This window comes from Protobothrops mucrosquamatus, unplaced genomic scaffold, assembly GCF_001527695.2.
Source record: "Protobothrops mucrosquamatus isolate PMUCROS unplaced genomic scaffold, P.Mucros_1.0 scaffold183, whole genome shotgun sequence".
Classification (NCBI taxonomy): domain Eukaryota; kingdom Metazoa; phylum Chordata; class Lepidosauria; order Squamata; family Viperidae; genus Protobothrops; species Protobothrops mucrosquamatus.
The window spans coordinates 678532-703828 of NW_015386542.1; the positions used below are offsets into that span (position 1 = coordinate 678532).

The 25297-nt window shown below is 36.2% G+C and overlaps 1 protein-coding gene across 5 annotated transcripts in view; it reads right to left on the reverse strand.

Moving 5' to 3' along the window:
• LOC107285531 (kinesin-like protein KIF1A) overlaps positions 1 to 25297 on the reverse strand; it is an 82748-nt gene that overhangs the window by 8604 nt on the left and 48847 nt on the right. For 4 of the 5 annotated variants that reach the window (XM_015813731.1, XM_029283696.1, XM_015813730.1 and 1 more), the window contains 12 exons: positions 21721 to 21839; positions 19028 to 19113; positions 18263 to 18401; positions 17511 to 17679; positions 16899 to 16989; positions 16255 to 16373; positions 15720 to 15775; positions 14524 to 14632; positions 12935 to 13001; positions 10656 to 10740; positions 9673 to 9778; positions 23 to 137 (listed from right to left, as the gene is read on the reverse strand). In XM_015813731.1, the coding sequence (XP_015669217.1) occupies positions 23 to 137; positions 9673 to 9778; positions 10656 to 10740; positions 12935 to 13001; positions 14524 to 14632; positions 15720 to 15775; positions 16255 to 16373; positions 16899 to 16989; positions 17511 to 17679; positions 18263 to 18401; positions 19028 to 19113; positions 21721 to 21839 (1261 nt within the window). Of the gene's footprint in view, positions 1 to 22; positions 138 to 5180; positions 5208 to 9672; positions 9779 to 10655; positions 10741 to 12934; positions 13002 to 14523; positions 14633 to 15719; positions 15776 to 16254; positions 16374 to 16898; positions 16990 to 17510; positions 17680 to 18262; positions 18402 to 19027; positions 19114 to 21720; positions 21840 to 25297 lie in introns of all 5 variants that reach the window. The other variant, XM_029283695.1, reaches the window with a different exon arrangement.

Genomic DNA, 25297 nt, shown 5'->3' on the forward strand with positions numbered 1-25297 from the left:
TGAAGGTGCTGATATGTCTTGCCTCAATATAAGCAGAGAGGGTCATGTAGATTTTTTCTCTGTAAGGGGTAACACGATTCAGGAGCAAAGAGTTATGCATGGAGCTATCCCACGCTGCTTCAAACTGGTAAAACGTCCTGCAGAGGAAAAAACAAAATACCTGGTTAATAAAAAGACTATAAACTATTCCAAAACATTAATAATAGTAACAAAACACAAACATGCACAAATGCACGCACGCACACACAGATCTGTCTGAATGATGTAGCCATCCTGGAGTACTCTGGCCCCAAATATAATATCTTGTTTGAAAGGCAAAAGTGAAAGCATCACCAGGAATTCTCAAGGAAGGTCTTGGGGTATATGATTTTTTTTAAAATGGTCTCATATAGATAGAAATGATTTCGGCTACATAGAAATTATGAAAAAGGAGAAGGTGACAGAAAAACGGGGAAAGAGAAAGGCAGCACTTGAAAAGAGAGTTACATAGATATGGGGCATTAAACAATAAACTCAGGATTTATCAGACAGAAATAGCACCCACTGATCCATATTTCTGATCAAATGATTCTAAGCTGTTGTGAGATCTATTGACTCATTCTTATTTAGGAACTGTTTTTATTTATATAGCTGACCATTTCACATAAGGAGACTCTGGGTAGCATATAATAAAACTGATTATTTACATATATTATAACATGAATTAAAATAATCCAATTATTAAAATCAAGATGGGGGTTTAAAATCAGAATGCTATGTATGATGTAGCCACTGTGTGGGTTCCCTACTATTGGGATCCTCAGACTTCATGAAAAAATACACACCATATTTTGAAGGCTTTCTGGAAGGACATAAGGGTTGGGACTAGATTCACTTAAGAGGGAATGATGTTCCACAAAGTGGACCACACAGTCTCTAGGCACCAGAAGACATCCTCAGCATCACTTAGTATGCCAGGAGTAGGGAAGTACATTTGAATATCATCACCTATTGATAGTACCTCAACAATGATGATGAGATGATGGTGACAGATGATCTCACCCAGTGATTTTATGTAAATGTTAAATATGAGTGTGGAGGACACCAAAATCCATGGCACCCACATAGTTGGAGGAGAAGGTGAGACCTCTCATTCCCAATCAACACCAACTAGTATCAGACCCAAATAAGGAAGAGAACCAGCAGAGTATAGTTCTATCCATTTCCAACCCCATGGTTGATGTTATCTGCAGCCACTGAGAGGTCTAGGATAGATGCACTACCCCGTCCCATTTCCACCAGAGATCATCCAAAAATGCAATTTAAGATGCCATCTAAAAGAGAAAGTGGGCAAGAAGCAATACTCTTAGATAGCAATTGAAAAAGATCCTTCCTTGATGTAGAAATAATTGGTCATCTTAAAATATTGCCTAAAGTACTCCAAGGCCACATCTCTTCAGTCAAATATGTTAAAATAAATAATCTTTCATCCATTGGAAGGCGATACTAATTTTTGGCAAGCATAATCAGAAAAAAGAAAGAAAAAGTGAGGATGCTCAGTATTGCCTTCAATTCTACATTGCTAGAAACATTTTCAGTATTACCTTGGCAGAAGTTTGTTACATAATGCTTGCAGCTAATTTACCATGTTTTTGCACATAACAATTTTCAAAATTGTGGATTATTATAACTGTAATCTTTAGTGTGAAAAATATATTCTATAGATATTAATTCAGAGGTTCCCAAATTTTCTTGTGCCATTCATGATAAATGAATTCATGTGACCCATCTGTGAATAAAACTAATGCTTCCAAAAAACAGTGGTTAGATCATTTAAAACCCAAACTTTTAATGAAAAGAGTGAGCTTGCTTAAATTTGGCTTATTATTCCTGTACTCTGGGTGTTATAGCTAAGACACTCACTCTCATTTCTCATTCCGTATTTGAATATCTGCCTATTATAGCAACCTTCATTATACAAGCCATCACATTTGTACATGAAAGTTGGAGACCACTCAGACTGTACTTCAGGCTTTCCTGTCTGTATTACTTGGACAAGCCAACACTTAGCTTATTTAGGCAGTCCATAAGCATAGCACCCTATAGTGCTATGGAATATTATGCCACTTCAGAAATCCGGATTTCCATAAAGGATAAATTCCATGGCATACTAACTGCTCTGGTCATGTTGGAACACCCAAAGGAAGTTGGAATTCTGCTAATTAGAACACATGCCCAATTTTCCATCTATCCCCTTTCGATCACATTTTCACTTATGATGCTCGTTCTCTCGTGAAACATATTCGGTTCAATTTTAATTTTTTTATATATACCAGAGGCTATTTCAGAAATTACTTTCCAAACATAATCAAAATACTGGGACTTTCTCCCTCTCTCCTCTCTCTCTCTCATTTCCATCTGAGCATCCTCAAGTTTTAAAAATATTCTGGCATTCCACTATCACAGCTCAACAACATTCAGTATCAACATAGTCAGAAGCCTCTTTAATAATAAGAGACACCAATCCACCTGTTGGAAGATAATTTATTAACAACAGATCTATTACTAAGAACAACAGTTGACTCTTGGTAAAGAGGATCTGAGTATTGGTTGATGCACAATTACTACCCCATTCTAAACATCAGACATTTTCACAGATCTGAAGCATTTTGCAAAAAACCAAAAGAGCTAAATTCACTGAGACACGAGCAAGTCAAAGACAAATTCCAAAAGGAAGGAAACATATTTAGGACAGGAAGAGTACAAAAGTGAAGAGAAAAGGAGGGAAACTAGTAAGAGATCAAGCAAGGGTATGAGAGAAAAGTGAGACAAAAATACCTAGTGTCATTTCCAAGTGAAATGCTATAAGTGGAAGGCAACCGAAGACAAACACACGTACAGATACACAGAGAAATTAAAATGTCAGAAAGCATTGTTTATAGGTGTCTGAGAAAAGCTACCCAGAGAGGCAGCTACACAGGGATGCATGGAGATTTGAAGACAGCCATAATTAGTTACAATACTGTTCTCTCTTCAATCTCTTAGTAAAAGGACATGTACACAATAGGAAGGCCAGACTGTTGTTTCATGTGTTGAATACTTCCCTTATGTTTTCTAGATAAAAGTCTAATAGTCCTGGTGATTCAATTAGATTGTTTATCTATATTATCTGTAGATTAAAAATCAAGGAAATTTTCATTAACCAGGTTCTTATCAGAATTGTGATTTCCAGTGAGAAGACTGGGCTCCAGCCTCCCCCAACCTGTTGCTTTGAAGACAGGGATTAAAACTCTTTGAATCACTTGGTAGCCTGGAGTTGTAGTCTTAGCATATCTGGAATGCATGAAATTTGGGGAAACTGTGCTACAATGATTTCATGAAGGTGAGATTTACAGGGGAAAAAAACCTTTCAGTCTATAGTACTTCCCTAAAAAAGAAATACAGCTTCTCTTAACAGTACCGAGCAATGATACTGTATTGAGCAGTATTCAGCAAGTTTATTTTATCAAATCAAACTACAGTTATGTCCTAATATCAAGAAGGGACAAGCAAGGTGCTCCATGTAAAAGTGCTATAGTAAGATGAGAAGACATATAGCAATAAAGAAATCCAAATGGCTCTGAATAAGGAAGTCCCAAATTATAAAGAAATATTCATTCTAATAGTTATAAAATAATCCTTTCTAATCTTCAAAAGGTAAAATTCGTGTCAACTTCATCTTCCAGATGACCATCATAGAAGGTCTGATGTAAACTTTGTTGTATAACCCACACAACATAAGAAACCATTAATGGAAACTAGTTCCATCAAGGTGCCTGGAATAGGCATCAGAAACTCAATTCAAATTGGTAGAAAACTGCAGATGAAGGAACAAAAATACTTCTAGGAAATGCTTCTAACGTTAGATGAATTGAGCCATACCTGTCTTGTCTGATTCATCCATGGTTTTTCTAGCCAATTATCTTTAATGGCAATTTGGTACCAAATTTTTAAATCTGAATGATTAATTAGGAGGCACTGCAATAAAATTATAATTCTTACAGCAACCTCATACATTAAGAATATAGTTATAGTAATTGCATACTGACTTGCAATCGGATAATTAAAAAGTGGATATTTTATCCTTATTTTCTATCACTGACATCTCTAAAACAAACACATTCTAAGTCTTAAGTCTAGTTTCCAGAGAGCAAAATAGGTCTAATTCAAATGTTAGAAAACTAAATCAACCAGACAATTTTTCTTTCCATTTTCCACTTTAGCTTTCCTTGTTTGATTTTAAATTCTTCAACAAAAGAAGTCAATCATTATACTCAGGATAGGGAATAGAGAAATGTTTGAAGAATTCCTTAACACTTTACATCACAAATTAGCTCTTTTGAATCTGTTCTCTGACCTGGCGTAGCTTTCCTCCTTAACATGGTGTCTCTCTAATGTATGGGACTGGAGCTAGTGAGACCAGCAGGATCTCTTCAGTATTTAAAGAATTATATTCAGTAATTCCAATCTTCCTAGCATCTTCCTTGAGATGCTTTAATATCTAATCATTGTAACAGTCCACTTCATGCAATCCATTTGATATTTGAATTCATACAGTTGCCCCAGACTGGATTTGAACAGTTTTTGGACCCACATCTGACTGAAAACTGCTCAGGAAGCCTGTTAACACAACACCCCCCCTTGATGGCTCTTTCACATCATCCTGGGGTTTTCCTAATCTCCTCTCTCACCCTCAGTCACACAGAGCACAGCATCTCATGAAGCCTGCATCAGTTCAACTCTTTTTGTGTCACTGCCAAAGCCGGAAGCAGGGGATGGAGGAGTTTCAGTATGGACAGGCCAGGCCAAGCCAGCTTTATTTTTTTTTGGGCAGAGATAGAGGGGAAAAAAGGAAACAGGGAAATCAAATGGAAAAAAAGCTATCTCCCAGCCCCCAGTCCCCAAAGAGAGCATATATGGGTGAGAGAGAAATAAGAAAAACACTGGCCTTTAAAAGAAAAGGAAAGTTACAAAAAGCAACAACCAAGGAACAAAATGGAACAAAAAGAAGCCCAATGATGCAGAAGAAAGAAAAAGAAGAAGAAGCTGGTGTGTTCAGGCAGGTGGAAGTAAGTTCAGCCTGCAGCATTGCTACCTCAGTGCTGATTTGAAAAAGGTGTGTGAGGGGAAATAAAATATATGGGGAAGCTCACAAATAATACCTAGGCATATCCGAATCAAGAAACTGCCTGCAAAAACACAAACAATCACATGGTTAGTTTAAATGGGCAGTGGTGGTGGAGGTGGCAGTAGCATCAGCAGTTTTATCATCCAGGTCTTCCAAAGCCTAAGCACTACAAACAGCTCCTCTCTGTCCCAAGTAGAAGGCAAAGCTCAAGGCCCTCTGATGAACCCATTATAAATTAGTAAATGGAGTAACAATGTGGTACACTGAAATGTCTTAGGTCAGTTTGGGGGCCTTTATTGCAGAGCCTTAAATTCAATCAATTCACTCAAATTCAAATGAAGTCTGTTGTTAGTGCATCACTACCTAATGCAAATTTAAGCTCCCTCAGCATTGTGGAGGTGAAAGATGCAGAGCCTTTGGTATGTTTGCAGAAACTGAGAAGCCCTAAAGTTAGATAGACAAGTCCATGTCTGCTACCATTTTACCACTATTGCACATAGTTGTTAACCAGGAATTTGTATTTACTATACCATCTAGATCAGAAATACCTGCCATTTAGAGAAACTGGAATGTTAAACCATCACAGGTCTAAGTTACAAGGCTGGTTCCTCCAATTCCAAAATGGCGTCCATTTCAGGTTTAGAAGAGAAGATAAATCTTTGTTTAAAGAGCTGCATCTGATAGTGGAAGGATTGGGAATCTCAGTGTCTGTTTGCCTCTCAAAACGACATTTTATTCCACATGTGAGATTGTGGAATTGATTATAAACAGATTGATTATAAACAGATATGTAAGAAAAGTACTATCCTCATTTACAAATTCAGGCCATACTAGGTTTGCTTTTTTGTTTTGCTGTTGCTGACTTGCCTCAAGGAAAAACTGCCCTTCTAGAATTTTAGACAGCCTAATTCAGGTGTGGAATTTGGTCATTGTGTCGTTTCATTCAATCTGATTCATCATCACCTTTAATGTAACAATTCCAATAAATACTGTCATATGGCTCTACAAGGGTTTCTTGCCAACACAAAGGAGGACTTTTACAATGCTTCTCCATATCTATGAACATGAAGCCAATCTGAAGTTCTCTTGCATCATGTTACTCAATGATATTGGGATACAGTGAATAAAGTCTAAAGAGATGGTTGCCTGACTACTGGAAAAATAGCTTGGTGATACATTATAGCTGGGAGCTGAAACAGGTGTCAATGTGGGTGGATGAGCCGGATTCTCAACAAAAAGTTCTTAGTTAAGTACTATCAAGATTTGAAGAAAATTCCTAAAATGTATGCAAATTAAGAAGGATGGGAAATCTGGAAAATGGTTGCTCTAGTGCCACCTTCTGCAACTTGATGCAATCCAGATGGGATCGGATTACAACTCCTACAGCCCCAAGATAAAAATGCTACCTTGGGATGACAACAATTATAGTCTCAGATTGGGAACCCATCAGGTTGGGAAAGGCTGCTCTTGTAGATAGACCCTTTGTTATTCTGATCTTTCAGCCAAATCTAGCCAGCCTTTCTGATAATTTTAAGACACCAGCCATCAATTCTGTTTTCATCCATGCAGGCAGCTAAGAATAATGCTCATATAGGAGAAAGAGACATAAAGAGGAAGAAACAGCAGAAACCTACAGGTATGTGATTCCTAGTCTTTCTTCCTTCTTTGGCAATGCTCAAAGATAGACTTCCTGTGGTTTAAATGCTGTAGTTTAATTTAGTAATTTAAATTTTGGGTTTAATGAAGGCTTCTGCTTTGAACAACATATGACACAGGGCATAGTGGCTAATGTTACAAATAATTAAATCAAATGGTAAATAAATCAATATGCATTAAATCAATCCTGAAACATTTTACTGAAAACAATCACACTCAGGTCTCCTGCCAAGAGCTGCAAAGTTTGAGAAAAACATTAGAAGAAACACCACTTCTAGAATATTGTAGCAGAGAGGCTCTTTTCAACCTGATTTCCTTCACAAGTCATAGAATTGGAATGCTGAATAGGAATTCTGGATTTATATTCCAATACATTTGTAGGGCACCAGGTCAGGGGAGGCTAAGATAGAAAGCTCAGGAACCATTGTATGACCAAGATCGATTGTTTTCATTCTACAACGTAAAATCCATCATACAATTAAGAATACTTCCTAATATTATTTTAATCATTGCTTTTACTGCATGTTGACAAGCCAGGATCCTGTAAAACAGAGGTTTGCTTGTCAAGTATGCTATCAAGATTAGTTTAGGAATAATATCAACCACTAAATAAACCTAGGAACAACAGTTTCCAATAATTATCATTTTTCTAGATAACAGGTAAATTTCCTGTAAGTTTTTTTCTTTTATTTTTGCTTATAGGTTGGCTATTATTGTCACTAAAAAAACTGACATCTGGAAACATCTTTATAGTAATTGTATCTACTTCAACTTAATCAAAAGTAAAGTTCTTGGTTAATATCAGTAAAAGGAACACTGCTGTATTTCATTTGGCTTTATTTTCTTGTTTTGCTTTTCTTAGTCTTGTTATTTTATTGCTAGCTTATTTGGAAGGGAAAATCAAACAGAATATATTTTATATTACCAAACACATGGAATTGATGCTCAAGGATATACAGGATACCAATATCCCTATCAATGTCTTCCTTGATATCTGCCAGACAACCTTAAAAAAAAACTAATTAAATGGGAGGGTGTATGCTGTGTTCAACCAGCTCTAATGTCATCTTTATTTACATCTGTGAGCTCCATTCACATATGTTTTATTGGCATTTGTGGAAAACAGTGATGGAAGATGGGCGTAGTACAGTGTTTGTTGGCATGTGATCATTTGCCCAGAAAAAAAAAGGAACAAAGAAAGCTGGGGTGATAGAGAGGATCTTCTCCATAAAGAAAGGGGAAGAAAGAAAGCTGATTAGTCTTTACAACTTTGCAACTGGCTTCATTCTCCATGAGGCAGCCATCCTCTGTCATAGTCATCCTTAATATGCCTTAACCATTTAAATTGTGTCTCATGGCCCCCAAAGGTTGCTTATTCTCTCTCCTTGAACAATCGTCCTCCAAACTCTGCCCAGGCTGACTGGAAATTATAGTTCTAACATATCTGGACATCAGGTTGGAAAAACCTGGACTGGAATGACTTTAATCAACCTCTTTTTCCTTTTCACATTCCCTCATCAGCTTTGCTCTTTTTCAGAATATACTTACACCTTGTTTTGTTGAGATTTATTTGCGCTGCTCTTGACTCACCATCATTTCCCAACTCACCTACGTATATATTGTTTCCAAAGGTTGTAAAAATTATACATGTTTAAACATTTGAATTGAGATCAATGTTGAGGAATATACTCAGGATTATTTGACCATAATAACTTGGTCTCAACTATAGGAGGTACTGAAAGAGAAACTAATCTTCAGAAAAAGATGAATGAATGAGATATCACATTGTCTCCTGACTTTTATTTTCCTAATAGAATAGCATTACTCACTCATCCATGTCTTTCACCTTAGGAATAATAAATCATCCATTTGTTAATGACACTGTGCTACTCTTTACCATTAACCCCTCATAATAATGCAATACTCAGACCCAAGGAACCAAGAAAGGGCTTCACCCTCCAAATTTTAATTTTCTCAATATCTTTAAAAAAAATGTTTTGCAAAATAGGAAGAATCTCTAACGTATCCCTAGAGCCATTTTTGAAATTTTGGAGAAGGGTTTTTCCATTCAAACTGCAGTGCTAAATCTGGAAACTCTAGTGTTCGCCATTATTTAGATGAAAGAACGTCTATATCACCCAAATGATTTTACCACACATTGTTCCATTGGAGAATGATTGAGCCCTTGCAGAAAGATACATGTGTCAGTGCTTCCCTTTCATAATACTGGTACATGAAAATATTATCAAGCTTTCTTCTGCTAGGCTACGAGATAAAGTACTCTTTACAATATACGGCAAAGAAATGTTTGCTAAAGCAATTGAGCCACAGTCTAGGAGCAAATTTAAACATATTCTGCATGTGGATGTCAGTCCTCCAAGTTCATGTAACTGCTAACCATTTGGGAGGTCCTAGGTTGCTCCTAGTATTTCCAATTATTATTAAATGATATTTCTTAAAACAATATTTTTAAGTGAATAAAATGGACACACGGACAAGTGCTGGGGAAGATGGACCTCAGCCACAGATATGAGAAACTTTCTGCCAGAGAAAATAATACCAGACTAGATAAATAAATGATTTATCTGATACTGATTTACCTGATACTACCGTAGGCAACTTCCTATGTTGCAGTAACTGCAGTAGTCTCTTAAACTGTTATCCATTAAAAAAATACTGGAGGAAAGCCACTAGCCTTTTCTGTGTGCAATTTTGTCATTATGTTCTTTTTTGCTAGCTTTGTCTGATTCTGCTAGAATAAAGAGTTGGGACTTTCAGGAAAAAAGCTTTTCACACAACTGGGCACATACAGTACCAGACATATAGTATCATGACTGACCCAGATTAGCTGAGTATTCTAAGAGACCTACCGATCATCCTGAGAGGGCCGAATGTATCCTGAAGAGAGGATATTCAAAGACAGGATATTGGGGTCAATAAGGGACTCATCTCCTTCTGGGGTGTTCCGGATTCGACCTACAAATAGAGGATAGAGCATACATTTTACCTTCCCTATCCTGCTGCAGGAGCAGGTATATTTCTGAACATCTAGAATATAATCAGGTAGGTTTTTCCAAAATACAAATGGAAGATCTGGAGTGAGGCATACACAGCTCTCTCCCTGCTCTCCATCTCAACATGATAGGAGGCAGAAGGCAGAATGTTGGAAGATTCATATGTGCCGTACTTCCATTGCAGTCATGCTTTATAAAGTCTCCAGCTTGCAATCTGTCCTAGCCATATGCAAGATTTTGAAGAGTCACATAAGGCCTGTAGCTTGCAGACTGCTCAATACAGTATGTCTATAAAGTGAGATTATTCTCTAGGTCTTAAATTCATCACCGCTTATCATGATGAGACTAAAAAGGAATCACACTGTTGGGACATTTTCACACTTTTTACCATACTGAGCTATGCTCCTCTTAGAAGAAAGAGGCTGTGAATCAATCATTTCATTGTAATTTGACAATTTCTCAAACTCTGTCAACATAAACAAATGCACCATCCAATCTTCTATGCAAAGTTCCAGCCTATCCTTCAAACTGTATCAAAAGAGATTTGTTTATTCATTAGACATAGTTCTATTCCAAAATACTTCTATCCTACTGTAATCCAAGAGACTCTTGGGAGCTATAGAGGAGATACAGTGTAAAACATTCAAATATACGTAGGCTTTCTTAACCAAAATGAACAACTTGTCACAAAAAGTAAAGAAAATCACTGAAAGCTCTATTTTGATTCTTGTTACATAGCATCTGTATCCATAAGCTTTTCTAAAAGTTAGTGATGCTGAGTTCAGAAGTACTGTATCGCCTCAACATTGATTGGGATATAGAACAAATATTTTGCTTACCCACAACCAGTTCCCTCACTTCCTTCCAGCGGATGAGGCTCCCTGTTTCATGCACCAAGGTGACTGTAATCCTCCTCTGGATACCCTGATATCCATCACAAGGAAAGATAATAAAGTTAGCACTTATAAGAACTGTGTTAAAAATGCTAAGCAAATATCCCATCCTTCAGAAGCAACCAGATAAAGCAACATTGATGATAAACTTTATTTATGAATTTATGACATTTATATGGCTGCCATATAAACTTAAACACTGCAGTTCTGGGTGGCTCACAAAAAACCATAGAACAAAACAAAGAAAGAAAAGAAACTATCATCTTGAAAATTGTGGGTCTGCCCACCCCACTGATGTGAAGATATCACAAGCCATGCCAGCTATGGCTCCCAGATGGAGCAGATGTGGAAAAAGTTATCTCACAGCCAATCTCCAGACCCAAAGAATTTGCCCAACTCTACAGTGCACACAAAATATTATCCTTAGTGGAAGGACATCAAGTCCCATAAGCCAGGGTAGGCAAAAGTAAATAGTTGGGCCAGAGGAAATATACATTAATATTTTTGTTGAACAAAACTATAGAAAATAATTTTTGTTGAAAAATATAGTTCAAAAATGGTACGGTTGGGGGGGGGGTTAAGATAAGAATGTCTTATTGAAAGCTTTATATGCAGACTGCAGGACACACAATATGAAATTGAGAAGAGCAAGAGGTGGTCTTCTAAATATCGCTAAACTACATCTCCCAGCATATGTGAATATTGGAGCTTCGGGGAGTTATAGTTCAGAAAATCTCAAAGACCACATGCAGCACACCCATGACTACAGGATCTAGAAAGCAAATTTCAAAGATTTTCTGGACTGAAACAGAAAAAGTGCTCTTTGAACTGAAGCTACATTTAGAATTAGGCCCGGCTGTGGGGGTGGAGAGGGAAACTGGGTTGCACAAGCAGTTGACTGGCACACATGAGTGCAGTTCAACTTGCGCGAGCAGTGGGCCAGCGCGCACGTGTACAATTGCCCGCTGGCCCACCACTTGTGCAAGTCGAGCTGTGCACGCTCTGGCCAGCTACTCGCATGGCCCAATTCAAAACAGGCCACAGCCCAGTAGTGGGTCACAGAGCAAAGGTTGTAAACCCCTGTATTATTAGAAGGAAGTTTTCTCAACAAGCTTTTGTAAATTTTATTATATAGTGGACAGGAATTCCCCCCCAATATATATATATAGCTATAAACATTTATATAGCTTGCTGTCTTGTACTAAACTCAGCTCACAACCAATACGTAATAAAGCAATGAATTCTCAACAGAATTAGGAGTATATTTTAAAAAAAACAGTTTTGAAAATGTATTATATATTTAGAGGAAGGGAAAAGAGATACAAATAATTAATTCTTTTTCATTCAATTTGTAACTTTATGGGAAATGAATAATGGATAGATTATCGATAAAGCAACATAATTATTAGAAAATACTGAAATGATCTCATATATTTCTAAAAGATTACCAGAGAAAAAGGTAGAAAAGAGAAAATCAAATCCTAAATAAAAATTGGCATTTGTATTTCTTTTTTTTAATGATTTTCCTTTTTTGTAAAATAATGAATAACACTTTTATCAGGTAATTTTAAGGGACTGAGTTCCTGTATTAAATGGATAATGGACTTTTGCAATACAAATAAAGAGAGAAAAAGCCAGCAGATATTTTATATTTCTGCTGTACAAAGAACACAAAGGGATAAAATTATTAGGTGGGTCTCCTGAAAATTGACTACAACTTTGCCACTTTGTGTTGAAGAAAAAGGGTAGTTTATTTTTTTTAAATAAATCTGTCCCTTTATGTTTCCAGAATGTATATTTATAAGGATATTCTTTTGTTTTAAAGTAGATTGCTAAATTATGGTCCTAATGAAAACAAAAAATGTATTTCCAAAAATAATAGATTATAGAATCCAAAAAGATTATAGGTAATTAGTGAACACTATCCTGTTTTCCCATTCAGGTGGGACAGATGAAGGATTATTCAATGAAGCAGGGAATGCACCAAAAATGTTTTTAAATGATCTGAGTCCCATATTCTTCAAAGACGCCCATTCGCCAAAAATTGTATTTAGCAATTCATTTTCTAGAATTAAACGGTATTATTGTTACCTTATGCTTAGAAAGAGAAAACAGAAATCACTTGAAATTTGATTGTCCAACCTTTGTATTTAAATGTTTGGTATGGTATGTCACATCCCTAGAGACTGATCAATAGGGATTGGTAAGAAGAATACAGGAAATACCTGATGCAGTAGGAAAGTCCCATGACAAGGCATTCCTCCACGATGATCCACAACGGCTGGGATATAGCTAGAAAAGATAATTTCATTGAGACTGAATAGACAGCATCTTCTCCAACCTTGTGCTTTTAAGATTATATTTGGAGCTGGTGTTCCCTAGCATTACACCCCAATCAGATATCCATATCCACACAGGCTAGAGCAATGTGCTCAATCTTGGCAACCTTTAGAGGTATGGACTAACTGGGGAAGTCTAGGAGTTCACACTTCTTAAAGTAGCCAAGATTGAGAAACACTGGCTTAGAATGATGAAAATTGTACAATAGTAAAGCTTTACAAAATACATGTTTGTTTTTTTATTAAACCCCATCTATGTTGCACAGATTAAGCAAGCATACACGAGTATTAATTTGTTCACATTGACTGGAGTTTATTTTTACAACTTCATATGTTACAATTCTTTCTGTATGACTTTAAATATAGGTGCTTTGCACTGCTGTATCCTTTGATATTAAGATATAAGATATTTCATAGTTTTATGTTCTGCTTTGTGACAAGAATTGTTCAGCTATGGCTTAAGACACAGTGGGAAAGTACACAGTGTGAGAATTCAATCTAATTAAAAAAAATCTTCATAGCCTCCAAGATGTATAAAAGAAAAGTGGTTTGTTACCATAGAAACCAATTCTGAGAAAATAATAAACAAAGTGACATAAGGAGACCAGGTTCATTTATTCATGATTAAAGAGCATTTATATGATCTTTTCCCATCAATTTCACATATATGTTCCTTGTTTCAAATTCTTTGTACATTAATTTGCACATGAATGACTTGTTTTTATTTGCAAGTACACATTCATATAATGAGATAAAAGATTTAATCTATCTCAGAGGTTCTCTAATCATTCTTTAGAAAAATTTAGCAAAATGCAATACTAGAAAATTCTGCATCAGGTCATTAATAGTCATGTAGAAAAAGGAAAGCTTGAAGCCCCAACCTCTAAGATTTTTATAGTACTATAATTGGAAACTATACATTTATAGTAATGTATCTGCTTGCATCACTGTTAATGGCCCAGGAGCCCTGCCCTTCATCTGTTCTAGGTCAATTCACTATTTCTGATGATAATACCTTGTACTATACATCATCATTTTTTCAATTTCATTAGATTTTTCCAACTCTCTTAATTTGCTTTGTGGACAATTGGAATTAGGATGAGAATATGTTTTCCATTCAGAGTCTCATAGGTTCATTATCTGCATCTGTATAGTAGGAAGTGTTTACTTATTCCTGTCTGAAACAATGTCGGAAAGTCACCATATACAATATTGAGATAGAGTCAGTGGTCTAACTCAATATAACAATATAACAAAGCAGATGCATTGAACCAATCCAATTTAGATTTCAATAAAATTGAATCTGTCCTATAAACACTTATATTGCATTTCACTTTAAAGTTTGGCAACTATTTTTTCCGGCAAATGTACTAAAACAGAATGAAAATATTTCAGCTGTGTAATTCACTTGGTAATTGTGGCTTCTAAATTAGTTAGCAAAATGTAATTGTTCATAAGCAAATAAAGTGACTTACTCGCCATTAGCTTCCAGCTCACAGATCTCAAAGAAGACCATGAGATCATACTTGCATTGACATGGGCCAATGCTGGGTCTTGTCATGGCACTCAGTTTTGTTGCAGGCACTGAAAAAATTATAACAAAATAGAATAACTGGCCAAGTATAAAGGTTGAGAAACTCTATTATCTCATACTGGAGCTAGGTTTCTGCAGCATGCCTAAAGAGCTAAATTGAAAGATAAATGGCTGGTACTAGAAGGCCTTTGGACATAAATGTACAAAAGCAAGACAGATGGGGCTGTGAGTCCATGAACAATTTCTCACAAGAACCAGATATAAAAAATTCATATGAGAGATACCAAGCAATATACAAGGCACACAAGGGAAAACATGTTACATCCAATGCCATTAAGAGCATTTAACAAGGATAATAATATTAATAATAACAACAGAATAAGGATCATGAATTGTGGTTCTTACTTGATGTGATTAAATAAGCAGTTATTGAGCACTTGAAGCAACTTTTCTATAATGGGTGCCTAAAAATTATTCCAATTATTCTGCAAACATTGAGATACCCCAAGGAGATCAGCTACACTCTAGAAATCAGAATTGTTCAAATAGGAGAAACCTGATTATTCTATATTCCTCACCAATGACATAATTTTATTTATTCAGTTGATATCCTGTCTTTCCAGCCAGGCAAGTGTTCAATTCAAGGGAGAAGAAGTTAGTTAAAAGCTGAAAATTGGTTTATACTGAAGTTTTACCATTTACAGACCAGGGGTCCCCAATCCCCAGGCCGCGGCCCACTACTGGGCTGTGGCCCATCTGCAACTGGGCTGCACAATGCTGGGGCACATGCGCACATACAGCTCAACTTGTGCAAGTTGAATTATGCATGCATGCCAGCCCACAGGTTGCAGAAGTTGAGCTGCATATGCACATGCCAACCCACCACTCACATGGCACAGCTCCCCTCTCCCCGCCCCAGGCTGCTGTTACATCTATTCCTTATGAAAATCTGGGTAGGATGTGTGTTATTTCAATTTACCATCAATTGAAGTCAACACAATACTAACTGTTACAAAGATTTGGGATAGCTTTTCAAAATAACAGTTATTAATCACTAATATATTTTTTTCTAAATGTCTAAAAATTCTTAAATTTTCATTAATGCTCATGTTAAATAAATAATACTTTCTCTCTTACCTGGTTTTGATAATGGCATGACCCGAGGAAAATGGCGGCGAGATGGTCTTAGGGGGCTATAAAAAAGGCATAACTAATTAAAACGAATACTATAAAAATAAACTGTAATCAGTCAGGGCAGAAACATTGGGTAGGTCTTACCAACTTTCAAAAAAAGAATTTGTGCTTGGTCAAATACTGGAAACTGAACATACAGTATAAAACAGTATCACAATTTTTATCTGTGTAAGAATTTGAAATAACAAAGATTCATTGTTTATATCTGATAATTGATTCCTCTTGCTCAATTGACTAACCAAGTTGGTTTACCTAAATGTAATACAATTGTGTTGTGTCTCTTTATATGATTCCCTAAACATACTAAGACATGTTTTATTTGTTTTATAATGGCACAGACTGCACTGTAGCTGCATTGCAAAAGTTAAACTGTTGCTGAAAATCAGGCAAACATCTCAGTGCTTTGTAGGGCAAGTTCCACTTCTTATAAAGAAACAGATAAACCAAAGGTAATGAAAGATCATGGATGATAATTTACCTGAGTACATCCTTGCAGAGAGGGGGGAAAGGATACTGCTGATAGTGGCCAAATACCTCAAAGACAATTGGTTGGCTTTTAATGTATTCAATAAAGGATTTGGTGACCTCAACTGCAATCTGTAAGACAGAAAAGGATAAAAATGCTTATTTTACGTAACAAGATATTCAACTTAAAATGGCCAAATTATTCAGCTGAGTAAAACTTGCTGGAAGTTCTAAAACTTTCATTCACTGAAACTAAAAAAAAAAAAGCAGAACTTAAAACTTCAGTGTTAATATATGTCATTATCTTCATTAATTTTCTGCATTCTAGGCTTTTATTCCTTCATCAATGGACTTTCCAGAAATGAAATCAACAAAGCAAGGCATAAAATATCATTAATTATGTCAAGGACAAAACTGTACACAATAAATTAAATTCTCCTCTTTCATGGTCATTTAGAAACAAAATACTGTCTTAAAACTAGCAATATAAACCTCTAGTACTATAAAATACATAGAAATAACTAAAACCAGTATTGGCCAGTAAGCAGAAAGCTGGATTTAATTTCCTGCCAATCTTTAAAAGACTTACACAACTTTAAAGGAGAAGTAATGCAAAATATGCAAAATTAACAACATGAAGCAGAAAATTACACTAACATTCTGAACATGATAAAAGCCAAGAGGTGGGCCTCGGCCAGTGTTCTTCAAGGGTTCGGTAGAGAAGGCTTCATCATGGCGGTGAATAAAACTGTGAAAAAAAGAGCTTTTATTACTATGCTTGAACACATTCATTTCAAAACCATATATATATACATGGGGTGTGTATATGCACCTGTGTGCATTCGTTCATTCAAATTGTAAATACAAGTTCAACTGCAGTCTGTTGGTCATCACTATATAGTGAGCTCTGTTAGAAGTTTTCAGTTCAGAAACTGAAAAATCAGAAGTACAAGAATACGTGGAAAGATTAGGAAGATAATACTTTCCCCTCTCATTTTGTAGGGTTCTTCTGTATTTCCACATTCTCTCATAAGGGTAATTGATATCTTTAGGCTATTAAGCTTTGTTCCTCCATTTATTCTCAGTGAGAACCTTTTAAATGCACTTATATTCTAGCCTCCATGTTAAAATCATTTTGATAAATTCTCTCAGATTCTCTCCAGGATCTCCATGTGAAAAGAGTGGATCAATGACAAAGAGTGATCACAGTCTTCTAAATTTATCTAAACTGCATAAATAGCAAATGGTGGAATGGGAAGTATATCTCACTTAAATTGGCAGAAGATGTCCGCATATTCTGCTGAGATGCTGGAGGCCTGCAGAACAGTAACTCTGAATGTGAAAATGCTGCCCAATTTCAAGTGCTCCAGAGCTGCCTCAAAAGGTCCATCAACTGTGGATTTCTCTGAAGTATCCAGGAGAATATCTTCTGGAGTGGCTAAGAAAACATAATAGCAACTATAAACACTTTCTTCTCAAATATAAAGTTTCATATTTTATTTGTCCATGTTTCATATTTGTTCTGACATGTACAACAAAGTAAGAAGAAAATCAGTTATCCATATTTGAGGAAAAGCTTCATCAAAGGAAGTTATAACAATCAGTTTGCCATTTTATACCAGAAATCCTGGGAATGACACAGTATAGGTAATAATAAGTCTATAAACCACACATCAGAAAGCAATTAATTGTGGCTGAAGTTATAAAGCACTTTGCAGTAATCTAAATATAAGACAATGCCTATTTTGTGGAAGCTTAAACTTTCCCCCTCATCTTAATTTAGCAGTATTCCCATTTAATGCATTTTCACATGTGTCAAATGTTTAATATTTTAAACTACTTACATTTTGTGCAGTATGTAAACCTATTTCATTTCTCAGCCTACTCTTTTGACTGCATCAGCACCATACAAATATATCTGATAATGTAGCATTTTATGTTTTCTATATAAGGAGGTCCAATGTGATTTTATTGCTGTGTACAAGTTTCCTCCCCCTCCCCAAACAGGAAGGTTTTTTTACCTGCACAAGTGTTGTTGTTGACTTCGTCTGCAGATGGCCCTATATCAGTAATTTGTCCCTGTCCTTCTACTATGCGCAGCTCCTCTTGTGATGTTCCAGAGCGAGACATTCCCACTGCAGGACAGGATTCAGATTGGAACTAAAAAGAAAAGCATGGATATTATTGTATCTGGCAATAAAACAGTTTGTCTCTTCTTTTTAAACAATTGCATCACAACAATATATGGCAAATCTCAAAAAGAAAACAGGCAGAAGCTAATAAAGAAAAGAAGGATATGCAAAGACTGTTGCAGTTACATTTGTTATTAATTTCATTAATATCCCATTTTCTTCTTTAAAGAGTTCGCGGTGGTCAACATGAGTCAATAAAAATGCCGTATGCTTTTGAATAGTATCCATAAAATGAAATGTAAACTCATCCCTCCAATACCAGACCAATGAAATCTAGAACCTGAAAGTTGTTAATGTCTGTTTTCGATTAACCTAGAGACAGGAAGAATCTCTGCTTAGGTTTTTATCTCCATACGTGTAAAGAAATGTAAACACAGAGCTGTTGGTGAGGAAGTTTTATCAGTACATATTCCAGACATCTGGCAACAGTACTAGGTTGTGACATATCCCATCTTTCAAAAGTCCTGTGTGTTTGAATTATTTAAAAACTATATAAGAAACCTGTGAAAAATTGATTAGGTATGAGACAAATATCTTCATGGAATCAACCCCACTGAAATAATTCTCATAAGAGTCCTGGTTTTTGCAGCATACCTTCTCAAAGTGCTGATCATCAAAGGAAATTTTAGCTGTTCCTGACTGCCGCACTCCTGAGCCGTAATCTGGTGCTTCTTCATCAGCTGGAAGCAAGAGAGTATAGTAAGTAAATGAAAGTTTATTTATTCAATTTGTATAGCTGCCCATTTTAAAGCAGGGTCTACGTGCAGTGAGCAATAATCAAAGTTCACATTTTCCAATAAGCTGGAAGCCACAGAAGTTCCCTAGAAAATTTTATTTTATTTTCAAATACCTCAGAAGGAGGCCAGATCAACTCATAGTTATTATTCAAAGAAGTGATAAAAACATTGACTGATATTTGATGAGGCAAATATAAAAAAATGGTTCTGGTTAATTAATTATCTAGATCAAATTTGGCAACTTTAAGATGTGTGGATTTTATCTCCCAGAATTTTCCAATCAGCATGCAGCTTGAATCATCCAAATATCCTTATTAGGCTTCAAGAACCATGGAATTGTGCATTTCTCCATAATAGGTTTAAAATATAAATGTTTGATTAAGATACTTAAAATATAAGGAGAATCCCTCAATCAACCATCAGGGAAAGGCCATTTGGGAGAGGGCCATTCATCCAGCACCTTCATTGTGTTTGAATTTCTAGGGTCAATTAGGTATGTGGCTGAACAGTCAACCAAATGGTTGAGGAGTTCCCTAAATATCAACTGATGACATGGGATAAAACTATACTTGTTGTTTAAGTTTTGGAATCCTATCCTGACCTCTTCCATAAGAAATGGAGGTTAATTCCTCAGCATCAATATAATGAGGGGGGGGGGGAATCTACCATCAGCCCAGTAAAATAACACACTAATGTAAGCAATTCATATTTTATGGAAAATGTAGGGCACTCTACTCTGCCTCGTTTCTTTAGAGGACTACCTGGATGTCAGAATTGACAGGTTTTTTTCCCTGTTTCATACAACATAGCTGAGCAGAAGAAAGTAATTTTTTCTCCCAATATACTCCCTGTATTTATATTAGTGTTAAAATTGCCCATGAGGATTACCAGATGTCTGGCAGAAAGAGGACATTCCTCATTTTTGTCTTCATGTCCTCCATCCAGCAGGCAGAATTAAATGAAATATTGCCCAACTTTTTTAAAAATAATTTTATTAATATTACAGTTGAAAAAGTCAAAACTAATACAAACTACAAAATATACTGTATATATAAAAATATAGAAAGTGCAGGAAAAAAAAGAAAAATAGAGGAGAAAGGGGGGAAAAGAATGAGGAGGTAACTTTCCCCTTCATCACAGCTACAAGCAATTTTAGTAAAATATCACCATCTCTTGATACAACAAATACACCCTTCTTTTCTTTACTCATCTCATAACTTTTATCAAAATATTAAGGCCTTGTAATTCATTCTTTGTCAATCAAAGTCCATTAAAAGCTATCCGAAATAACTACAAAACTGTTGGGAAGCATCCAGTCTGGTAGGAAGAAGGGATGAGTGCAAAGCTAATCTAGAGTCACTGGGCAACCGTAAAAGGGCCAGAATCACTCCTCCCTGAACACCTTGGCTCCTTCTCTAACTGTTCCCAAGGGAGAGATGCCAGACTGGGAATATTCCTATATTACAGTCAGAACATAATAAATAGTTAGCTCGTACTCTGTACATGCAGGTCTGGTTGTTTACGCCTGACAATAACTATTTTAACCTTGATCAAATAAACTGTATCCAGTTATAATGTCCACCACCATTTAAAAAAGGCACCTAGCTTGCGATAAATCCTCATCAACAGCTTCATATATTGTTTGGCCTTTTAAGTATCTAACAATCTCTTCTTGATCAGGTTTTCTCCCAGCAGTGCAACACTTCCATAAGTGCTAATTACAAGTTAACATGCTCCACTCTGTGATCTTAATTAATTAATCTCTCATCCCCTTGTGCTGCTGACTGAAATTGACAAGAACTTAATCAGTTACACACTGAAGGATTTGCCTGGCAATTGGTTCCAGCATAGTTTCTGCAATTGAAAAACCGGTCTTTTTGATGTTGGAAAAAGTAATTTCAAATACACAGTGCTTATTCTTGTAAAAAAAAAAGAAAAAAAAAAGGTGCCGGAACTCACACGTCATACAACCCGCCTTGCCTACCCTACAAGGTTCCATCCAAAAAAGGTGCCGGAACTCCGTTCTGGGCGTTCTATGAGAAAAAAAGCCCTGCAAATACATATAGACCTAAGTACCTTTCTTTTTGGGCACTTTTTCATTGAAATTTTTGTCAGGATGCCAAGAAAGTCAAACCAAGTTTCCCCTTTTCCTACTATTTGCCCTCCTTTCTAAACGTCCTGTTTTCCTTTGCCTGTTCAGATATCTGTTACTCCTACCTACATTGCTTCAATGTTGCCTGAGGTTAGTATGTTCATACATTACAATGGCTCCTTAATTGACTTGAGTAAATATGTTCTTATAAATCAGTTGAAACACTTTAACTTTTGCTCTCCAGGATTCCTAGCAATAAATGCCTTGTTAAAGCATTCCCCCTTATGATGCGCCATAGTTTTCATTTTAACAGTTTAAAAAAGGCTACTCTTTTGAATAAAAGATGGGATATAAATCAAATATACAAGAGGATATTTCCCCACAGATATTATTTTTAAAAAGGTTGCTCACCAGAAGAAGGGCCAGCAGCTCCTTCATTATGTTTACCCACCTCTTACCTGAAATGGCCTGAACTGCTACCCGTAGGAATCCTTTAACTTCCCCCTTCTCGCTGACAATGGCAACACGATGGACCAGAGGTACAGGGTATAGCAAGTTGCTGAGATACACAAATGCTCTGGAAGGAAAAGTAACATAGGACAGCGGTCACTGCGTCCCACGTATGAACTTCTCCAAACATACTCCATAGCCGATGGTAGCTGGGACCACAGTTCACCGCTCACATCACAATATGGTGCTGCAAAGCAAAACTAAAGAAAAGCAGCCATGGCCAGCCGGACAGAGAGGGGGGTTCAGCGTGCTTAAAACAGAGCTCCTGTACTGAGCATGAAGCGAAAATGTAGTGAGTTAGTGAGCGCTAGCATAGCGTACCTCTGGTTCTGTCATCTCTTATGACCGAAGGGAAGGGAAAGGGATGGTGCTGATGCAAGAAGGAAACTAGAACAAGGACCTGTGGCCGGAGAGACTAGGCAACTAGTACCCTGGGTGCTGTAATTCGTCCAAGGTCCTGCTGCTGAATAACAATGGGTTCAAGGGGCAGAAAACAGAAAAGATAGATGGGAATTAGACTGGAGAAACTAAAAACAGAAAGAATTAGGGGGGGGGAGTAAGGAGACTAGGATGAAGAGGAAGTCCCTTCTAAAGAGGAATATTTTTGAGAATTTTGAGAGACATAATACATTCAATTTCAAGCCTGTTTCCAATGATTTGTTATCGTGTCAAGCTGACAGAATTAATTAGCTAACCAATGGGGGAAGAAGCATTCTTAAAAAGAAAATTATATGTTCTAGCTAGATTCATGCAACTCATTGATGGGTAGAGAATGGAGGGATTCCTTGTAATATACTCAGGAGTAAAATTACTAAATGCAAGATATCTATCATGGGAAGCTTAGATGACATTCCCACATAGAGCTAGGTAAGATCTTCATTGCCTTTTTAAACACCAGATCAACAACAGCAGATTCTGCCCAAATGTAGCTGATTTCAGTGTCACCTGTGAGTAACAGTAACACTATTTATCCCAGACTCCATATTCTTGTTGTAATAAGAATATGTTGGTGAATGTACATATTATTTGTTTTTTGGGATATATTTCCTTGATGACTTTCATATGGAAACATATATTGATGGATCCCATTTTTAATCCTTTCCATTGGTTTGATATTATATACTAAAGTGGAAGGTCCATGCAGGATAATTATACTACTATTATACTTCAGCAACCCATTATATATTAGAAGCATTATCCCTTATGGAACAAATAGCCATCAATAGAATTCTATCAGAGCCACTTCTATATCAAATTGCATACTGTACCAAGTTAGGACAAGACACTTGGCAGCAGATTACAATATGCCAGTAAGCCAGAAAAGCTAGACTTCAGAAATTATGAAAATTTAAATGTGTACGTATTCATGTGCCATCTATAAATATTGCTAAGGATGGGACATGAAAAAGCAATCAGATATACGTTACAATCAAAATAGGTTTTTATACTAAAGTTATAGGACAATATTTCACATATGAAAATGCCCCAATACCTCTGCTTAAAATTCATTATTTTGAAATAGAAAAACTATTCATTAGGTCCAGATTGAACTGTTCAGCTATTTTCACTCAGTATCATACTATCATACAAAGAAACAAAAGCAAGCATTTGTCATACTGATGGATTTTTTATTTAACACTTTCTGTCCCAGATTTTTATCTTAATATGTTAAAATCTCCATGTTCAGTTTTGTCACATTCTCAGTGATGGATATAGTTATGGAAATCAGGGAGTACAAATGCATATAGTTGATTAATAAGGAATAAAAATGGGAATTTAAGATTCTATAAGATAGCCAACAAGCATTATATAGAAATAAGATATGTTGATTGTATCCTGTCCTGGACAGGATTATTGAACTGGGATCATTTAAATCAATTATATCAACCCAAGTTCCTTTAATATTATTTTTGTTATTCTAACTATTCCCTTCCTAGAAATTAATAGGAAGCAATTCATTAAAACCTGGCAGCTGCAACAATATTAAAATGGGCAATAAATTTTACTGTATGAGATGAAACATTTCTTAACAAACTTCATGAGAATCTTCTCTGTGGTATATGGCAGGCATTCTAGAATTATTATGGGCCAATATAAAATATTCTATAGATTTTGTTTCCTACCTGATAGTAAAATTATGCTTTAGCACTAATAGTTATCCTGTTCTCCTGGCACAATAGTGAACGGAGTGGCTAAGTTATTCATATGTGTCTAATACATATCAAGCTAAGTTTAACATATAAACTATTTTGCTCAGCATGTTTTGATTGTTTACACATGAGGTGATGATTTTCTCTAGATTTGTAAAAATATAATTTTTCAGACTCAATGCATGTCAATGAGTCCTGAAACCATGATTTTCCCTTCCTATTTGTCCAGGTGACTCCTTACTATTTTGAAAAGGTTCCATTCAAATGTTTAATTTGATATTAAAATTAAAAAAATTTAACCAACAAAAGCTGATGGTTGGAAGGACAAATAGCATAGTGTCTGTTTTCACGAGAGAAAAAAACATTATTATAGATCACAAAGAATTATCAACCCATCCAGTCATTCTGCAGCATTATCTCAAACTTTATATTGGATCTATTCTGATATTTGATGGTTTGATACTGGATAGATCATCCATTGCATTACCATTGTGAAGCAGGCCAGAAATAATTAAACCAATAATTAAGCATTTCAAGGCTGAAATTGCTCTTCCATACAGTTGTTCAAAGGGAAGGAAAGAAAATAAGGAGATGGAGAGGTTGAGGGGAGGAATCAGCAAGAAGAGGAAAGAAGGAAAGAAGAAGAAAAAGGTGGTAGAAGAGAGCTGAATAAAGGAAGGCAGAAAAGAGAGGCTGTGTGTCATTAAAGGAACAGAGTCGCTAACCACAAGATTGGTGAGGTGCAAAGATGGCATGCTCAGACCAAAGAAAAGCCTTTCAAAAGAAGACAAAAGTGAAATAACCATCCCCCCAATTTTGCTTAAGCTTTGGAGATAGAGCCAGCAGCTAAAAATAAATAAATAAGGAAAAAATAAATAGAAATCAAAGACAAAGATCCAATCAAAGCACACTTCACGAGAAATGTGAACGGCACAGCTGCTGCATGGGAGGAGTCAATTTTGACTGACTCAAAAGACCCCCAAGAACAGTTCACAGGATTGGGGGAAGAGGGTATTCCCTCATTGAACTATTTGGTAGTTTGGCCTGTTTGTTGATTTAAAATCTCAAATCCCCCAAGAGGAGAAAAAAAAAGGGAAGAAGCCAGCTCTTTCGGTCTGAGACTGCAGGACTCTTCCCCCCTTATCCCTCTCTGCCTTTTGGTTCCCTCGACTTGCTCCCATTTTCCTAAACGCTACTTAACAGAGAGAAAACTAGAAGTCAGGATTTCCAGCCTGAACTAGGATGGCCCAGATGCAAGACTTCTGAACTCTCAAAGATTGTTGCAGCTATAACAAGCCACGATGATATAAAAAAAATGACAATTATCTAATGACTTCATGATGTCTCGCATAAGTGCAAAAGTCATACCATTTGT